Source organism: Cygnus atratus, chromosome 5, assembly GCF_013377495.2.
Source record: "Cygnus atratus isolate AKBS03 ecotype Queensland, Australia chromosome 5, CAtr_DNAZoo_HiC_assembly, whole genome shotgun sequence".
Classification (NCBI taxonomy): Eukaryota; Metazoa; Chordata; class Aves; order Anseriformes; family Anatidae; genus Cygnus; species Cygnus atratus.
This window is the reverse complement of record NC_066366.1, coordinates 38,263,884-38,281,032: the sequence shown is the minus strand read 5'-3', so window position 1 is coordinate 38,281,032 and position 17,149 is coordinate 38,263,884. Positions and strand designations below refer to the sequence as shown.

The 17,149-nt window shown below is 39.5% G+C and overlaps 1 protein-coding gene across 13 annotated transcripts in view; it reads left to right on the top strand.

Moving 5' to 3' along the window:
- Positions 1-523: 523 nt before the first annotated feature.
- BRSK2 (BR serine/threonine kinase 2) overlaps positions 524-17,149 on the top strand; it is a 304,035-nt gene continuing 287,409 nt past the window's right edge. For 5 of the 13 annotated variants that reach the window (XM_035539107.2, XM_035539108.2, XM_050710757.1 and 2 more), the window contains exon 1: positions 624-961. In XM_035539107.2, coding sequence (XP_035395000.1) covers positions 868-961 — 94 coding nt within the window. In that variant the 5' untranslated portion in view covers positions 624-867. Of the gene's footprint in view, positions 962-17,149 lie in introns of all 13 variants that reach the window. The other 8 variants (XM_035539115.1, XM_050710756.1, XM_035539109.2 and 5 more) reach the window with 8 other exon arrangements.

Here is a 17,149-nt window from a genome sequence, read left to right as displayed (position 1 = left end):
AGTCTATTTGCTCTCATCAAATTCAAAAGCGAGTCTGTCACAGAGTTCAGTAGCTACAGGTTTGGCCCTGTTTTTCCCCATCATTTTTTCGTTTTCCCCCAAATGCTTTCTTTAAAGGGTAAAACCTATGGAAGATGCAGGATCAAACAGAATTAATGAATTTCTCAAGCTCATTTTCCAAACTAGATTTTTTTTTCTTTCCTATTTCCTGACACAGTCTCAGCCTTTATTCAGTACTGTGGAAGTACAGCTGTATGGTGGAGAATAATTCAAAAAAATGTGTATGCCTGTGATTTAAAATAATAAAAACTCCTTAATTATGTTTAATTGTGCCTTATCAATAGCCTGATAAACTTAGGTGTTTGCTGTTAGCATTGATTATGATGCTCTGTAGCAGGCAGAAGCAGTAACTGCTGCTGATGGAAGAGAAAGATAGTGGAAGGAGGAGGGGAGAAGGAGGTGAGAGACGAGAGATTGGCTGCTTTTAATGTCAGTCAGAGCTGCGGGCCCCGGCTCTTCCGCTGCTCTAGCTCTGGCTCTCCCTTGAACAGCTCCTAGAGAGAACAAGGCGTGTGGAGCTCAGATCACCAGCATCATGCTCCTTGGGCTTGGATCATAGATCCCCCTCTTTGAACGGTAAAATAACTCCTTCGTCCATCAGCGTCCCAGACAGATCCTGCGAGAGAACGCACACGTGAGAGAGAAAGAAAAGAAAGAGGAGGAAGAGAAAAATCTGCGACCAAGTGGACTAAAGCAAAGAGAGTGCTTTGCTTGCACAGCTGCAAAGTGGGAATTTAAAGAACTGCAGAGAGAGAAATTCCAGCTCATCAGCACATACACATTGCAGAATTACAGATCCAGGTAGAAATGACATCAACAGGGAAAGAAGGCAGCGGAGCTCAACATGCACAATATGTTGGACCCTATCGTTTGGAGAAAACCCTAGGAAAAGGACAGACAGGTTGGTTCTTTTGCAGCAGCACCCGCACTAGGGGGAAGGTGCTGTAGCAGCCAGTGAGATGTTGGGGATGGGTTATATGAGGGTTTAGGTTTTCCCATTTGGTGTTTTAGTGGAGAAAATAGAGGCAAAAATCCTGTATGAATATTAATTTTTTAGTTTTCATTTTATTTTTTTCCTATTTATTTTTGAAAAACCAAAGAAAAGCCCAGGATGCTTTATGCCCATTACTCCTGCTAATGGGTGTTGTTCTGATGACAGCAAGAGTGCATGCAGAGGAAAAAATAGATGGTCTGCTGTTGCTGGATTTCACATCAATTTCTTCGCTGCCCTACTTAGGAGTCTTTTCTTTTTAATCAAATTATATTGAAATGAAAGGTTCACAGCCTGTAGTACCAAGGAGGTGGTGGTGGTGGTAGTGGGGGAGTCACCAGCAGTATTTCATGACATCATGATTGAAAAGGGTGTAGTCCTTAAGGTGCAGTTGGTGGTGATGGTGGGAAATATGTACAGTATGTCTGTGGCACTGACTGCTATGGGCATTAAGCAAATATGGATGGATGAGCTGGTGTTTTTTGTGGGGAGCATCTGAAATAAAAGGAAAAATAGAGGATCGGTAGCAGGATTCATTCTGGTTACCCTGTGTTTTTGTGGGAGGGATGGGGGGGAGGGGAGTTTATTTAATTATTTCTCTTAAAGCTTGTTTATGAAACTCGCCCCCAGCAGATTTTCCTGAATGGAACAATGGTAAGAAATATTAAAAAGAGGAAACAGAGTGGAGGGAATTAATAGAGAGCAGGTGCTTCTGCCCTACATGACATAATTAGATCCCCTAAATGCGTTCAAGATCTGGACTTGCTGTTGCTTGCTTAGATAGCATATTCACTTCAAGGGCAGGGGAGCTTTAATTGAAAGGAAAACCTTTAAAAAATGCCAAAATGTCTTTCCTGTTTTTTTTTTTTGTTGGTTTTGGTGTTGTTCTTTTTTCTAGTAACAGGTGCAATAAGCGATGGGATCTGGCAATTTCATTGCGTTGGGAGACCCCCAAAAGTGGATTGAGACTTCAGATGATAATTTAGGGAGAGGGGAAATCAGCCATAGGGGGGCTTCTTTGGGCATGTGGGTATTAAGTGTTGTTCATTATGGTGGGACAATAAAACATGATGCATTGTGGTGTGGTGGTTTTTCTTTTCTTTTTCTTTTTTTTTAAACCCAGCCGAGCTTTGCCCATCTGTTGTCTAAAGGATTTAATAGGCGTTTCCATCCCCAGCTGCTGCCTCTGCTCTGCCTGCTTCCTCATTGCCCTGCGTGGTAGCAGCTCTGCAGTCCGCAATTTTCTTAGGGACACAGTCAAAATCCAGATCTTTCTCTGTAAGAAGCAATGCTCTTCTGAGATGATTGATTATAACTCCCCCCATCCTTCCCCTCCTCTTCACAACCCCATAGCAACCGTTCAGAGACAGGGATGAAGATGACATTGTCTTCCAGTGAAAGTGACTTTTATTTATATTTTTGTTTTTTGTTTTTGTTTTTTCAAATCTTTTCAGTGTATCAGCTGCTAAAGGTAGCTTTCTGACAGTGTTTTGGTTACAACCTTTATTCTTTGCACAGCTCAATAAGCCCTTACTTGGGCAGCTATATTCTTACTGAAATCTGCTCTGATGATGGTAATGAAAATACTCCACCAAAAAATTGCAGTGTATTGATAATAAAACTGACCTATTTCTGCTGGTAATCTTTTTTCCTGGATACTCCAGGTGATCAAAGAGCCAGCTGTGGATGACAAATTCATTTTTGTCTTCATCACCATTTCCTTTTCTCTCTCACCTTCTCAGAACCCCTCCCTTTCCTATAAAATACAATTGTCTAAGATTCCTGAAAATACAACTGCATTAACCTTTTGCTCCAAATCTTACAGCCTGACGTTGTGGTCCTAAAGGGTTATCTGCAGCTTTGGTTATTTTTTTCTCTCTGCTAATCTTCCTATCTTCCTCCTAAGTGATTAGAGACATGGGGGTGGAGAGAGAAGGAGAGCATGTATTTAGAGCCTGCTGTCGGCCTCTGCAGTTATTCAACCAGCTGGACAAGGGTGAAAGTTTCCTTTTGCAGTTTTACCATATAACTGATCTTTATAGATAAGTCTGTGCTGCCTGCACACATGAGAGCACATAAATGTACAATGCATGATGTCATAGAAGCTTGGGGGGGAGAGAAAGCTTAAAAGTAGCTGATGTCAGCCTATGTCTTCCTTGCTATACCCACCCTTCATCAACAGAGTAATGCACTGAGGTGAAATCTAGCTTGGTGTTAAACATACGTGGCTAAATATGGAAAGAAGCCTTCTGGTCTTCTCGCATTTTCTGTGCTAATCACATTTGGGAGCATGCAAAATGGTATGAACAGTGTGTGGTAGTAGCTAGTCTTCTTCCTGCTTGTTTTGGAGGGTGAGCAGGCAACCTGCAGTGTTTTAGGGGGAGGACAACAAGCGCAGTGTGAGGGCCTGATTCGCCATACTGTGTTGTCATGGTGGGTAACTTTGAATTTGTGTTGCAGTGGCCTAAGTCTGAAAATAGTGGCTGTAATTATTCCTTTAGAGCTTGAATTTTAAGCCTGGAAGATTAGGAGGTAATAGCTTGGCATATGTATGTATATATTTCTAGGGAGATGGGAAAGAGAGAAAAATCCTGCAAAACGTAATGATGAATGGAAAGAAAGCTTAAGTTGTGTTGCAATGTGCTATTCATTTTATAGTGATCTTCATAGTCGTCATTTTTATTTTGAGTAAAATTCTGACTATTTCAGTTATGCAGCTGTAGCTTTGCTCCCAGATACACTGATGCACAAATCTGTTAATCACTCTAACCTGCTTTTGCTGAGATCCAAAGAAGAGGGTCTTGGGGAAAAGCCTGGGTTCACAGTTCAGGGCAGCCTTAGAAAGGGCACCGTGGAAGGGGAACTAGATGGTAAGTAGAACTCTCCCTTAGCTCTCTCTCCATGACGTTCTCACGGATTACCTTCTTAACAGCTGAAAAAAACATTCACCACCAGCAGCCTACTGGGTCCTGCAGAAGGGTCCAGATGCTGTGACTGTGCTGTCAGTGGAACCTGGTCACATCTGTCTGTGGGTGGGCAAAACCCACGTGGAAAAGCCTTTAATTCAGATTGATGGTAGCAGACGGTGCTGAAAGCGTTGAGTAGGATTCAAAATAGGGTATGCAAAACTTGTCCTCAGCGGCCTTCTTGGCTGGTATTTCGAGCTTGCTGAGGGTGACTGATGCCACAAATAGAGGATTAGGGCCTCTTAGTGAGAGAAGTCCCAAAAGGGCTGCATGGGGCAGAGCTGAAAGATGTGTGTGCTTACACCTTTTCTGAGAGTGGGAATGATAGAGAATTATTTTCATTAATGTAGCATAAGAATTTAACATTATTTGCGTGTTCTAGTGAGGTGGTTTTCTGTTGCCTGTTTGCTTTTGTAATAGCATGAATTCTGAGCATTTCCCTTGTTTAGTTGCAGCTTGACAAATAGGTCACGGAATCTCTATTTGTATGGTTTTACAGGAATAGAAGCAGCAGCATAATTTGAATTATTATACTCAAAACATTTTATTTTATAGAAATCTCAGTGCAAAAGATTATTACTATATATATGAGTGTGTGGGGAAAGGTTGGTTTATGTAAGTTTCATTGAATTACATTCTACTACAGTTAATTGTAGGAGGTTTCCACTGTAATTAACAGTAATGAGGAAAAGGATGTGTGTCATGTTACGATAACACACGTGGAAACAGTGTGCCTTAAGAAACCCCAATCATACCTAAACATGAAATACTGTTTTGGTTTTCTTAGTTCAGACAGACTGTTTTCCATTTGCCGCTAATTTTGTGTGAAATCAGCTTCTTTTGTATTCCTCTCTCCTTATTTAATTATTTTTTATTCCACAAATATTTTTGCTCATGTGTTTCTCCTGGCCTCATTAACCCCTGTTTCACCCTTGAAATTCTTAATAGTAACTCAGATTGCAGTCATTAATAAATATTCACTAGAGTCAAAGATGAGGAACTGAAGTACTATTTCACGTGAAGGCTGCAGCATTTCAGAGGGTTTTCTTGTATTTTCATTTGATAATTGCTTTATGGACTTCACCATCATTGTTTGCTATGGCACCAAATCAATGTCTGGTTGAGATTTCCAAAACACTGTGCTGTCTACAAGTAATAAGAGACTGGCTCGAAGTGGTTGTTACCCTATTCACTGTAGTTTTTTTACCAAGATAATCTCAGTGTTGCTGATCCATTTTGTCTTGTTCCTTTCATTCCATTTTAAGCTCAGTCCTGCATTCAATACAAAGAATGCTGCTGGAAACTCATGGCACTTTGACCTTTGCAAAAAGTGTAGGGATCACTTTTCTGACTTGTATACCATGTAACTTTCAGCTATTTCTTTATATAATGTGTTATCTGTATGAGCCATCAGTAAAGTGTTGAGCAATCTGCTATTCGGTTATATAAGAGAGATCATTACATTTGAGTCTTAGCAAATTTAATAGCCTTTGATTCAGCAAGGGCTTGAACAGGATGTTTCTTTACAGCCTTAACCACCTGTTTCCATGACACCGTCAGAAACTGAAATTTGTTTATTTTTTGTGTGTCATACTTGGTTGAAATTGAAAGCTTCAAATCTATTGGAGGAGCGTTGGGTAGACAATGCGATCTCAGAAGCCCGGTTCCTTTAGGTAAGTGGGCTAAACAAAGTCTGTCTTTTTCATCCATAGTGCTATAGTATTTTTTGTGCCACTGTGTTGGATCTAGAGACGATTCTAAATGGGTACAGCTTTATTCAGTTTAGCTGTCTAGATGAATATATAGTTATAGAGGTGTAAATCATAAATCATCACCTTTTTAAAAAATATGTATTCTATATATGTTTTCATGTATTTGTTTTCCTTATGAGAGTTGCTTTCAAAACAGTGAGTCTGCATCCTTTGCAGTGATAATCTGTGAGGACTTAAACGGTTAATTAATAATAGTAATAATAGAAATCCAGTATTGCAAGCAATACTATGGTCATTAGAGGTCTTAAGAAAAAACTTCTAGTGAAATTTTGCCAGGAAGATTAGATCATAGTGACTTAGACTTAATGGGCTTTCCAGGAATGATTATGGGTTTTGGGAGATGTAGTTGCTCTTAATTTGAGTTACCTTTGGTCTGATTGTTCAAAAGTATCATATGCCTGCATTTGTGACTGAAGTATTACCTTGAGCATTGTGCCTTCTGTCTGGACTTACAAGTCCAGGCTTCCCTTTTAAGACTTTCACTTTTTTATCTGCAAACTCCTTTTTGCCAACTACAGTGAAAATGGACTTTTACCCTTCATCCTTCTATGAACTTTGTGGAGGCATGCCATCAGTCTTTATCCCAGTTTAAGTAGCAAAACCATTATGGACTTGATGAAACGGGAGTAGGCTCTAGTGGTTTGTTTTTCTTTGTAAAACACAGTAAGCTTTCTCACCAAAGAGTTGTTAGAATTCAGATACGCTGTCAAATGAGTAGGACTTTATGACTATTTATATACCTACATTCCAGACGTCAGCAGGAACTACGGAAGCAGTGATTTCTCAGAGTTTTTGCCCTGTTCTAATGTTTTTCTTTCTACTCGCTGTCAGCACCACTACAGTGGGAAGGGCTATATTGGAATGGTAAGAAAGGCTGGAGAAATCAAAAATGTTCAGAGGTAAACTTTGTTGAGAGGGGAATTCTTTCTGATCTTGAGAAAGCGTGTGACTCCATAACAAGAGCAAACATGATATTCTTAAAAAGGTCTTTACAGTAGTTTTTATAAACTGCAGCGGAACAGCCAGTGAATGTTTTGGATTCTCCAACACTACAATATTTTTCAGTATACCATAAAACTCTGTAAAATACAACATATGGAGTAAATTTTAATGTTATATGCTTTATAGAGTTAAACAATAATTGCAATGGTGGTAATAAATATTGATGTTGCCCTCAAAATTAAGAGGTAGGTAATACAGAACAAATGTAGGTGGTGAAAGAAATCTAGCTGTCAAACAGAATTTGAAAAGAGATGAGAGATTTGGAATTAATGCCCTCTGAGGTAAGAGATATTGCATGGACTACCTATTATGACCTTAGGAGAACAGTCAGAGTAAGAAGAGATGGAAGCCTGGATGTAGATTTCCAGAGCAGTGGAGTCAAGGCAGGCACACAAATGGATGCTCAAGGATGCTCTTTTTCACATGCTGAGGTGCTGTGAACTGCCCCTGTGAAGTCAGTTGGCCAAGCTGAGCTGACTTAATTAGGAAGTTCATCAAACCCCTGATAAATAGGCAAAGGTGCCTATGTTTACACATTAGAACTATTGCTAATAAAATTCTGATAAAATTCAAGCAAACAATCTACCCCTAAGATTTCTTTAAGTCAGAGTTTTTAGAAATTAGGTTTAAATGGAATTTAGGTGGAACAGAGGAAATTATGTTGGTTCATTTCATAAGTGTGTTACACACTGATGTTGCTGCAAGCGTTTTTTTCATAGTCATGATTTGTGACACAGATGCCTAGGAGATTGCTGTTGTCCTATAAACTGTACAAGTGGGAATATACTGTTTATTTCACAGTGACCTTGGGATACAGTTTTTACAGGCTAATAAATGGAAGTGTGCATCAACAACTGAAAATATTGCCAAGGACATGGACAGAGGAAGCAAGATATATTTAGAAAGGGTTTGGCTGAAATGTTAATATTAAAGTTCTGATTGGAAGGCTTTGAGAATAAAGAGCAAGATGGATCAGAATGGTAAATGTTGGTGTTTTAAAAAAAAAAAAAAATAAAAAATCCAGATAGATTCTCTAGCAAATGGGACAGTCTTTGTAGTAGTTCAGAGTAACCTTCAGGCAGATGGAAGCAGCTGATGTACTCAGCACTGGATTGGGTAGAGCAGAATATTTATCTTGGTTTGTCAGCTCTTACAGTTATATTTTGAGAAATTTATTTATTTCCTGAAGGGCACAGAGATCATAGTCAACTGGCATAAATTGAAGTAGCCCTAAAGCTGCCCTAAATTACTCTTTGAAAGAGTCCTAATAGCTGAATTTTCTGTGCCAGTCTGTTTCTGTGTTTAACTTTTGCTGTTTGTTCTGTTGGCTTCCTTGCATAAATATTACTGCATACATAAGAAGAAAAGAAATATTTTTCAATTCCTTGTTTAAAGAAATATTTTTCATTTGCAGTGATACAAGGGATGAGGTTAGACTGGAAGGGACATTTGCTTTTGTAGCTTACCACTGCTAAAAGGCTCTTCTAGGTTTTATCTAACGTTTACCTATTGATAATGAGTGATTTGGCAATTAAGGAATTTTGGGGAAAAAAAAGTATAGCTTTCTGGTAACTGGCTAAAGGAGGTTATTGCTGGTAAAAACTGTGCTCAAGATTTGTAACATCAACTGAGATTAAATGGGTTCATGCTGGGGTTGGAGGGTGTCGAGGGAAATGAGAATCAAGTGGCTTAGGGTGTGCAAATGCTCGTGTGTGTGTATATATATATATACACTTAAAATGTTGCAATACTATGTGGGCATGTTATAGACATGATAATATTTCCAGTGAAGTACTTAACTTTTATTTTTGTTTTGAAAAAAAGGTTGATGGAAAACTGTTTTCAGGCATTCGTTTAGTAAGTGCTATTCTGGCTGCCTTCGTCTGCTTAGCAAACAACATACTCTCTTTATATCCTCAGGCTATTGCAATTTTGATTTGCTGTCTTTTGCAGTATATGTTTAATGTGGGAGGAAAAGAAATTGTGATACCTGGTATATATTTTTTAAATAATGTCTGCATTACAGATGTATTAACAAGCCCTGCTTTTGCAGCATCATTCATCTGTGTATTCAGCCTTATGTAGCATAAGCTGAGTGCCCTGTCATTTAGATATTAAAAGCACTATTGACTGGAACAAAATAATGGAGCTGGTTTCTGGGAGAAGTAAACTGGTCTGGACCAAAAATGTATTAGTTTTCTCTCTGAAGGCTGCCCTTGGACCTGCAAATTTGTCTGCCGAAGGTTGAGCCCTGCTCTTTCACTGCATGTGAGTGTGCCGGGTCTTCATACTGACCCAGCAGAGGTTGGTGGTGGAATTCCTTAGCTTTTTCTCTTCTTTGACTCTCTTTCTTTCTTCTGTGTGGCTGGCAATGTAGACACTGAATTTCTGCTCAAATGCTCTCTTTGGAAAAGTGAGTGTTTATCTGTGTTGGTACTAGATGAGGTACCTGTAGCCCTGCTTCATGATGTTGGTTTGTCAGCCCTATGACAATATAGTTGGTGAGAAAGAGCCATAACATACTTGCAGCTAAACATAGGCTGATATACAATTTCCTTTTTTTTTAAACAACATCCTGCTCTACTAAAGGTTAAGCTAGGCTATCATGACTATTCTAAGACTACCATTTTATTGCATTTGAATTAAAGCACTAGTAGGAAAAGAAGACTTCAAGTTCCAGGTCCTTGTGGAGGGATATGCACTGTGTGGCATGTTTCAAAATTTCTCACGCCTTGTGCTGACTCAGTGTCAGCTGGGAGTTGAGTTACTCATCTTACCTGCCACTTGCCCAGGGTAAGTTTCATTGAGTGACTGTGTGGATTTCTTTTAATACCTGTGACTTGTCCCTACATTTAAGGAATGGATTTGACTCGGATTTTTACCTTCCTGGAATCTCTTCATCTCTCCCAGTGTTCTATTCTGAAGCTCTCAACTTCAGGTTGTAAGCGATGGGTAGTTCGGCTGTCACATCCAGATGATTTGCTGCCAGCAGGTAAAGGATTGAGCTTAGTTCTCCTCTTACAGTTCTGGTCATCTCTGTTTTTACTTCAGTTGCCTTGCCTCTTCAAACTAGAAACTAGTTCCTAATCTAGAGGATGCTGGATGGGTATTAGGTTTTTCTACAGCTGCAGTGTCCTTGAGCAAATTAATGAAGGCCTTAGGAGGGAATTCTGAGAAAAATTTTGGTGTTCCAAGACCAAGTTCCTTAATCATTTCAGTCCTATTTAAGTAGGTTGATGATTACTGCTAGAAGAGCTGCTAGAGATACTCAAAAGCAGACACGTAGCCTATCTCTAAAGAAACATAGATTCTTTTTGAAGTCTTTTCAAATTATATAGTCATGGTGGAATGAAAAAATAAGTGAATTCTGGATTTTTCTCCCATATTATGTACAGTTGTATCATCTTTGGAAAATTAATACTAATACATGGTGTGCCCTTGGAAAATTTTTGTTATGTACGATTTCTACCTTTCATGCGTCTTTTCTAGGTTGTGAACTGATAGGAAGAATAACTTGTGTTACATTACGTGCATATAATCCCTTTCATGGTAAGGCACTGATCTCAGATGGGTCTTTTTGTGTTTAGAAATTCCATCTCAACACTATAAGAAACTTCTCTGTTTTCAGAGAAGAAACTGGGAGGGTGGTTGAACCTGTCACAGGTTGTCCAGAGAGGTTGTGGAATCTCCATCCTTGGAGATATTAAAACCCTTACTGGGCACAGCCTGCTCCAGCTGTTTCTGCTGTGACCAAGCGGGTTGGATTTGATGATCTCCAGAGATTCCTCCCAACCTCAGCTATTCTGCGATTTTGTGTTATCCCGTACAGCTAAACTGTAACATTTTTAGTACACTGTGAAACTAAGGAAAGCTGTTTCCTGCAGTTTTGTACCTTGTGTTCCCTCATCCTCCTGATCTCTCTCAAGTCTCCTCTCTCTTGGGCTAGATGAGAACTGCGTTTGTGGTTGATTTGGATCTTGCTCTGCTAGCTGTCCATCTTTCTGCTTTCTCTTGGACTAGATTAAGGATTAAATCCTAGTCAGTCTTTCCTTTGTAGGAGCAATCGTTTGTATCTTTTTTTTTCTCCAGGCATTCAGCACGAAACTTAGGAAATTTGAGACTTCAAACTTCAATGAAATCAGCTAATAGATTTTGATGTGATGGGAGGAATTACAGACAAACAGCCTGAACAACTAAATTTTGTTTCCTTAAGAAAGCAGACTGAAGCAAAGCTGTCATAAACAGTGCTGCTTGTCTAAATTGCATTTTGAAAGTCATGAGATGCTGCTATAGCAGATTGGGATTGCTGGAGTACAGCTACTCTTCAGATACTGCCCCTCACCTTGGTTAAAACTCTTACACCAAAGCTGGGAGAAAAAAGTGGTTCTAAAGTGGCTCATTGTGATCCCCTAATGCTGGGGGAATCCCCAGTTATCTTGGTAAGATGGACTTCTGCCTACTTGCTGCTGCTGGAGCACTGCAAAGCGGGAAGGGAGGAGGCTCGAACTCCTTTCTGTTTGCAAGCTGAGTTGGATGACTGGGGAAGGTGGGAAGAAGGGAGCCCTCACTGTATTTCCTCTGTGTATCCATGTTGGTACAGTGGCAGTATTTGAAGTAGTCCTTTCCTGCAGAAAGCTGAGAGGAAGACTGAGAGCTGTTTGTGTGTTTGCAATGCCTGTCTGTACAAAAATGGTCACCAAAGACAAAGCCAAGTATTATATTAAAACTTGGCAATGACACAAGTGCCATAGCCCTATTAAACGCGGGCATTTGTATTGTTGAAAAGGCATGGCCATGAGTGGCACAGCTTTTAAGGATCCTTCTGCTTTGTGAGCAGCAGCCTTAAATAATTTTTCGTTAGCTTTTGAAATTAGTTAAATCTACACTTCTCCTTTTCTCCCAAACTTCCCACTCCTATAAATCTGTAAAGCTTGTTTAAACTTAGCAATTGTCAACAAGAAAGAAAGATCTGTCCTAGTGTTTCTAGGTTTTGTCTGGTGCTGCTTTTCTTCTGGGTCTGTGGTTTAGTTCATTGCTTGTATTTGTGAAATTGCATCTCTTTTGCTTCTGGTTGTTTTCTGATTGTGCTGAAGACATTACTTAGTCAAATTCCCCACTCTGTTTCATCTGTGCAGCCCCAGTGACTTCAAGGCCCTACTCAAGTTTGTCTGAGAGGGGAGTTTGACCCGTGAGCAAGCTGCTCATTGATGATAGCAGAGGCAGACCTCTGGCAGTGTTCTAGTTAAGAACAGCCTAGGAATGCATCTCCTCTGCAGTGAATATTCAAACAAATTAGAGCACAAAGTGGAATGATGCTGTAAGTGAATTCAATTCAAACTGAAAATACAGGCACGTTTTACACATTACTGTCCTTTGTCCTTAAAGCAGAAGTCTGTCTGCTCAGCAAAGACAAATAAAGGTAGGCGAATGTTTGAATACTTCCAGCAGTAATTCTTTAATATTCTCTCACTTACATGTACTGAAATCACCTGACCAGTCTATATGTCAGGACGTAGAAGATGTCCTTATATTTAGCATTGCTGCACCTTTGCTAGGGACAGACACGGCTGAACTACTGGTGTGGCTGGGACAGTCACCATCTTGTTGCCAGGTGGCTCTTCCTGCTCAGAGGGAATGCTGCAGATACAGGCACTCTTTCAAGATCTGAGCTGTAACACTGTCATCACCATTGCCCTTATCACCATTGATTCAGGTGAGTGGCAGCTGAGAACCTTTTCAGCTTCACCCATACTTACTTGTTCTTGGTGCTTTAGTGCCTGGGGAACCAGGTGGTTCATGGACTGCTTTTTGGGCATTCATGATAAGAATGGTTAGAATAGCAAAGTTAACCTCATATTTGCTGCTCAACTGTCTGCTTCTCTACTGGATATTTCTCAAGAGTCCACCAGAGGGGAGAAGAAACCCCCAGTGCTATAGGTATTGTTCTCCTTGTTGAACTGGTGGGATATGAAAACGTGGCAAAGCAAATTATCTTCATCAGAGGGCGTGTCTACCTTACGATGGGAGGACCAACAGTAACATCACTAAATAACTCTATCTCCTTGCACAAACAGCCCTGAAAATAGGGCAAGGAAGGCTGTGTGAGCGTTGGATGAGTCTACCTAAGACCCTTGCCCTGTGCAGAAATCCAGGCTTCCCGATCTCTACCTGAAACTGCATTTGTACCATTTGTGCCTGTGTTTTGCTCTCCTGCCAAACCCTGCATCAGCTAGAAATCACCGTGGTGTGGCTGTGTCAGAAGTGGATGAGTTGTTTGTATACATAATGGACTGTGCACTTTGTGTATGATTTCATTTCAGGGTTGTTTTCTTGTGTGTGTGCAAAATACCAACCTTGTGCTTGATCCTGTGGAGTTCTAAATCTGCTGTGAAAGATTATTCTGTGCTCTCAACTCCTATTGGATTAAAGGTACTCAACTTCTCAAAGGATTGCATCCCGATTTGTACTCCTGTGCTCTCTAAAATGCTATCTAGTCCTATCTGGGTGATTTCTTGGGGAAGAGCAGTAGAGGCACTTGTACAAAACAGTCTCTGTTCATGTCCTTGTGCAGTATAATGCAGATTACTCAGAAGCAATAACTGTGTAGTCGTCACTGGCCCTAACAGGCTCTGCCATTGACTCGGGGTGGAGTGTCTGGCAAGTTAATCTATCTTTCTTTTTTTTTCATGATGCCCTGCTGTGAAACTAAGATAATACTTGACTTCCCTTTGGGGACTGACAGGATTAGCCAGATAGTATTGATACCTTTTTAAGAAATAGAAAGCAGCATGGAAGGGCCTAGGATAACCCTACCTTTTTAGGCCCAGTGATTTTTTCCTTTTTTTTTTTAGTTTTGCCTAGTATTCTCGTATGTAGCTTCCTTTCATTTAATGCATCTCTCTTGGTTTTTGTCTCCTGATGATAAAGGAGGCCAGGATACAGCCTGTTTATTCCAGGTGATGATACCTTTTCATGCTGTATTTGTTTTCCATAGCTTCTCCTTTTGATTATTGCAATCTTGATATGTAAATGCTGAAATTTCTGTGGCCGCAGTTTAAATCTAAAGTTGGTTTAACTCTTCAATAAAATAGAAGAATTGCTTTGATGTTCCCATTTTGACAATTTGTAACTATGCTGACTTTTGTTGCTTCTTTCCTTAGGGACATTTGTCCCTGATCTCTAAAACAAAATGTCACTGAGTAAAACTACGTTTGTATGATGCTATGTGTTCTAGTTACAAAAGATTTATAACTTGGTCACTTTTATTTATGCTCCTGTGAAGCCAGTAGAATTATATTGCAGTGTTAAAATGCAGCAGTTTCATTTTCTTGCAGGCAACAGCCCTCTGGTGGCAGTGTCTTTTTTTTTTTCTCTCCCAAGTCATCTTCGGAAATTCTGACAGACTGATAGGGAAGCCTTTCAAAATGCCTGAAATTCAGCTGCTGCACACTCCCAATCTTCTCCTCTCCTTTCCTTTCCAGTCCTCACCTCATCGCCACCCGCATCTAAATTTGCAAGTGAAATGTAAAAGGCAAAGCAAGGTTAATAAATGCACCCACTTGATAATAGCAACAGTCTTATTTGGCTAAGTGGTATTTACCAAATGCTATTTCAATAAGCTTCAGCTTGCAGAACTATTGCCTGGAAAAGGGTATAGGTCGGTGCGAAGTGGGTGGCGAGGCTAATCGGTTGTTCTGCAGACTGGCTGAATTGTTCGGAATGCAGGCATTTCTGAGGAGGCTGATGATGAACTTCAAAGTTGAAATATCAAAGAATTATTTTTTTTAAAGGGGTGACCTTACAAGTCTGTGTTATGGGCGTTAATGATAGTTATATTGCAAGTTACTGCCTGGAAAAATACTTCAGCTAACGGGGAAGGAGAATCCTCTCATCAGTGCTTTAGAAGTGAAATTTATCCTTTTGCTAGCCTGAGAGTCAGCTATCATTTGAGTCCCACTGAAGCCCTATTTTGAAGGACTAAGCAATGTACTGGGAAGCTAAAATGGGTGTTTAGAGACTAGATGAAGTAAATGTTACTCCTTACAATTTTTTTTGAGATGGTAAGCCAGAGTTCTGTGCAGGTTTTTCTGGAATTATTGAAGTTGTGACAGGGACACGTTTGGTTTGTTCCCATTTGAGGACTATAGTAAATGTCAAAATCATGCTGTGTCTGCAACTATATTACTATGTAAATAACCTGTCTTGGTAGGAAGACATGGTTCTGTTATGGTTAAAGCCTGAAGTTGTCTTTTACAGAGGGGGGAAAAAACCCAAGCTTCTATATAGCTGAGGCTGAACAGAAATAATTTCTGCATTTTCAGGTTTTAGGGCAAATAATTTCATTTAAAATGTTTTAAAATCACTGATTTTTGAGTGTGATATCTGAGACCTGTGGTATATCTACAAAGTGAAACAATGTACTGAATGAATCTGTTTGCACGTGTGTATCTTTTTTAATAAGGCTAATAGAAAACATTAAGATACAAAATAAATTCTATTACCTTAAGTTTTAGGCAATTATTCTAGTAAATGAGCCTTTCGACTTCATTCTGTGGACAGAAGATGGTATAAATTTGTCGCCTTACTACTGGATAATGCTTTGGGTCACCTGTGGTATACTTGCTAGCAACTTTCAATAGATAAGATACACGGTGTGAAAGTATTGTTCCAGCCGTGATAATCTGGGGGGTGTAAATCTGAATTATTTGTTGGTTTATGCAGTTGGTTGTGGGTGTGTTTTTTGTGCTTTTTGTTTTTCTGTTGTCATGCCAGGTTTGCATCAGGTAAGGAGCAAGTCCAGGTTAGTGGACTTTCACTTGCACAGTAGATTCTGTGTTACTGGGATGAGTCAGCTTCTGACTTTTAATTCTTACAGTTAACATGAAATGAAAGGGGAAATCTAGAAGTAAATCCCCACCCCCTCCAATTTACAATAATTAGTAAGTTAAAAAGATGTGGTAAAGGAGGGATTTTGGATCATCTTTCAATGTAAGACTCATAGCTTTTGTCACCTTAGGGCTATTTTTTTAAACATTTAATAAATGAAGAATGGTGGTAGAGGCCAAGGCATCACTAGCTCTTCTTGAGTGAATAACCCCCAGTCTCCAAAACATGATTTTATTTTTGCTTACTCAGCTTCTTGTTTGTAGTTTAAAAGCATGTGCTATTGTAACACATAGCTGTAGCGGTTTGCTGATCATTTATTGGAGGCAGGGTTATTGCCAACTTGGGCATTGTTTTCAAAAAATAAATAAAATAATCAAAACCCATGACATTAGGTCCTCCAGTTTGACAAGTCATGGAATCATTGAATAATGTTTAAAATGTAATGGCTTAAAATGAGGATTATTATTTTTTAATCTTGTGTGCTGGTACAATAAACCAAGGATGAAATTCACCCACGTGGCCGGTGCTAGGGCACTTCAGAACCCTTTCAGCTCTCTGCATTTCTTTAAGACCAAGGTTTTGCTTCAAGTGTATGCCAGTTCAAAACTTCAGAAATAACTGAATAACACTTAAGTTATGAAAATTGAACTTAAGTGAAAATGAGTCATATTTCAAATAGTAAACACCTTCACCTTGCCCCATCTTGATTATTCTATATACATACTTTTACCAGAAGAAAACTCAGATTTTGTTTATTTCCAGCTTAAAAATGAATTCAAGTGGTTTGTCTGCTGCTGGAGGGAAGGTGTTGAACTCAATAGACTTCTGGTTTGATCCCAGTGTAGCAGTACATGCATTTTAGGAAGACTTTAATCTCCAAGACTCTATTCCCTAACCTTAATAGAGAAGCAGCTAAAATTATAGTATCAGTAGCCTGATGTGCCCTCCACATTGCAATCAGCACTTTTTTTTTGGTTTGCTGTTATCTCCTAACCTGCAGAAGACTGAGATTTGAAAGGGAGCTGCCCTCTTAGTGGCTCTGGTTTTGTTCCTGGATGTGTTTAGTAACATGACCTTTGCAGCTTTTGCTATCCTAATATTTATCCTGCTGTGAAGTAGTGTATATACATGCTATTTCACTATGTTTTGGATGTTCTGTAATGTGAGCCAGTTCATACACAAAACAATACTTAAACATAGGTTTTAAGCTGACACACTGCTGTCCTGGAATATTTTTTTTTTCTTCTTGGCGTAACAGGCTTTTTTATGTGAGTCTAAATTTCTCCCTGGTCATCCAATTTGCATCATTTGTCTTTTGTTAAGAACTTGTTTTATATATAAATTCTTCCAGAATAATGGGTCATTTTTTTTGTTCACGCTACACTTCTTTTTCATTCCCTGTTGCAACTCCAGTGCTTCATTGACGTTTCTTTGGGTTTACAGTAGTTTGATGCAGCAGAGCAGTCCAATGT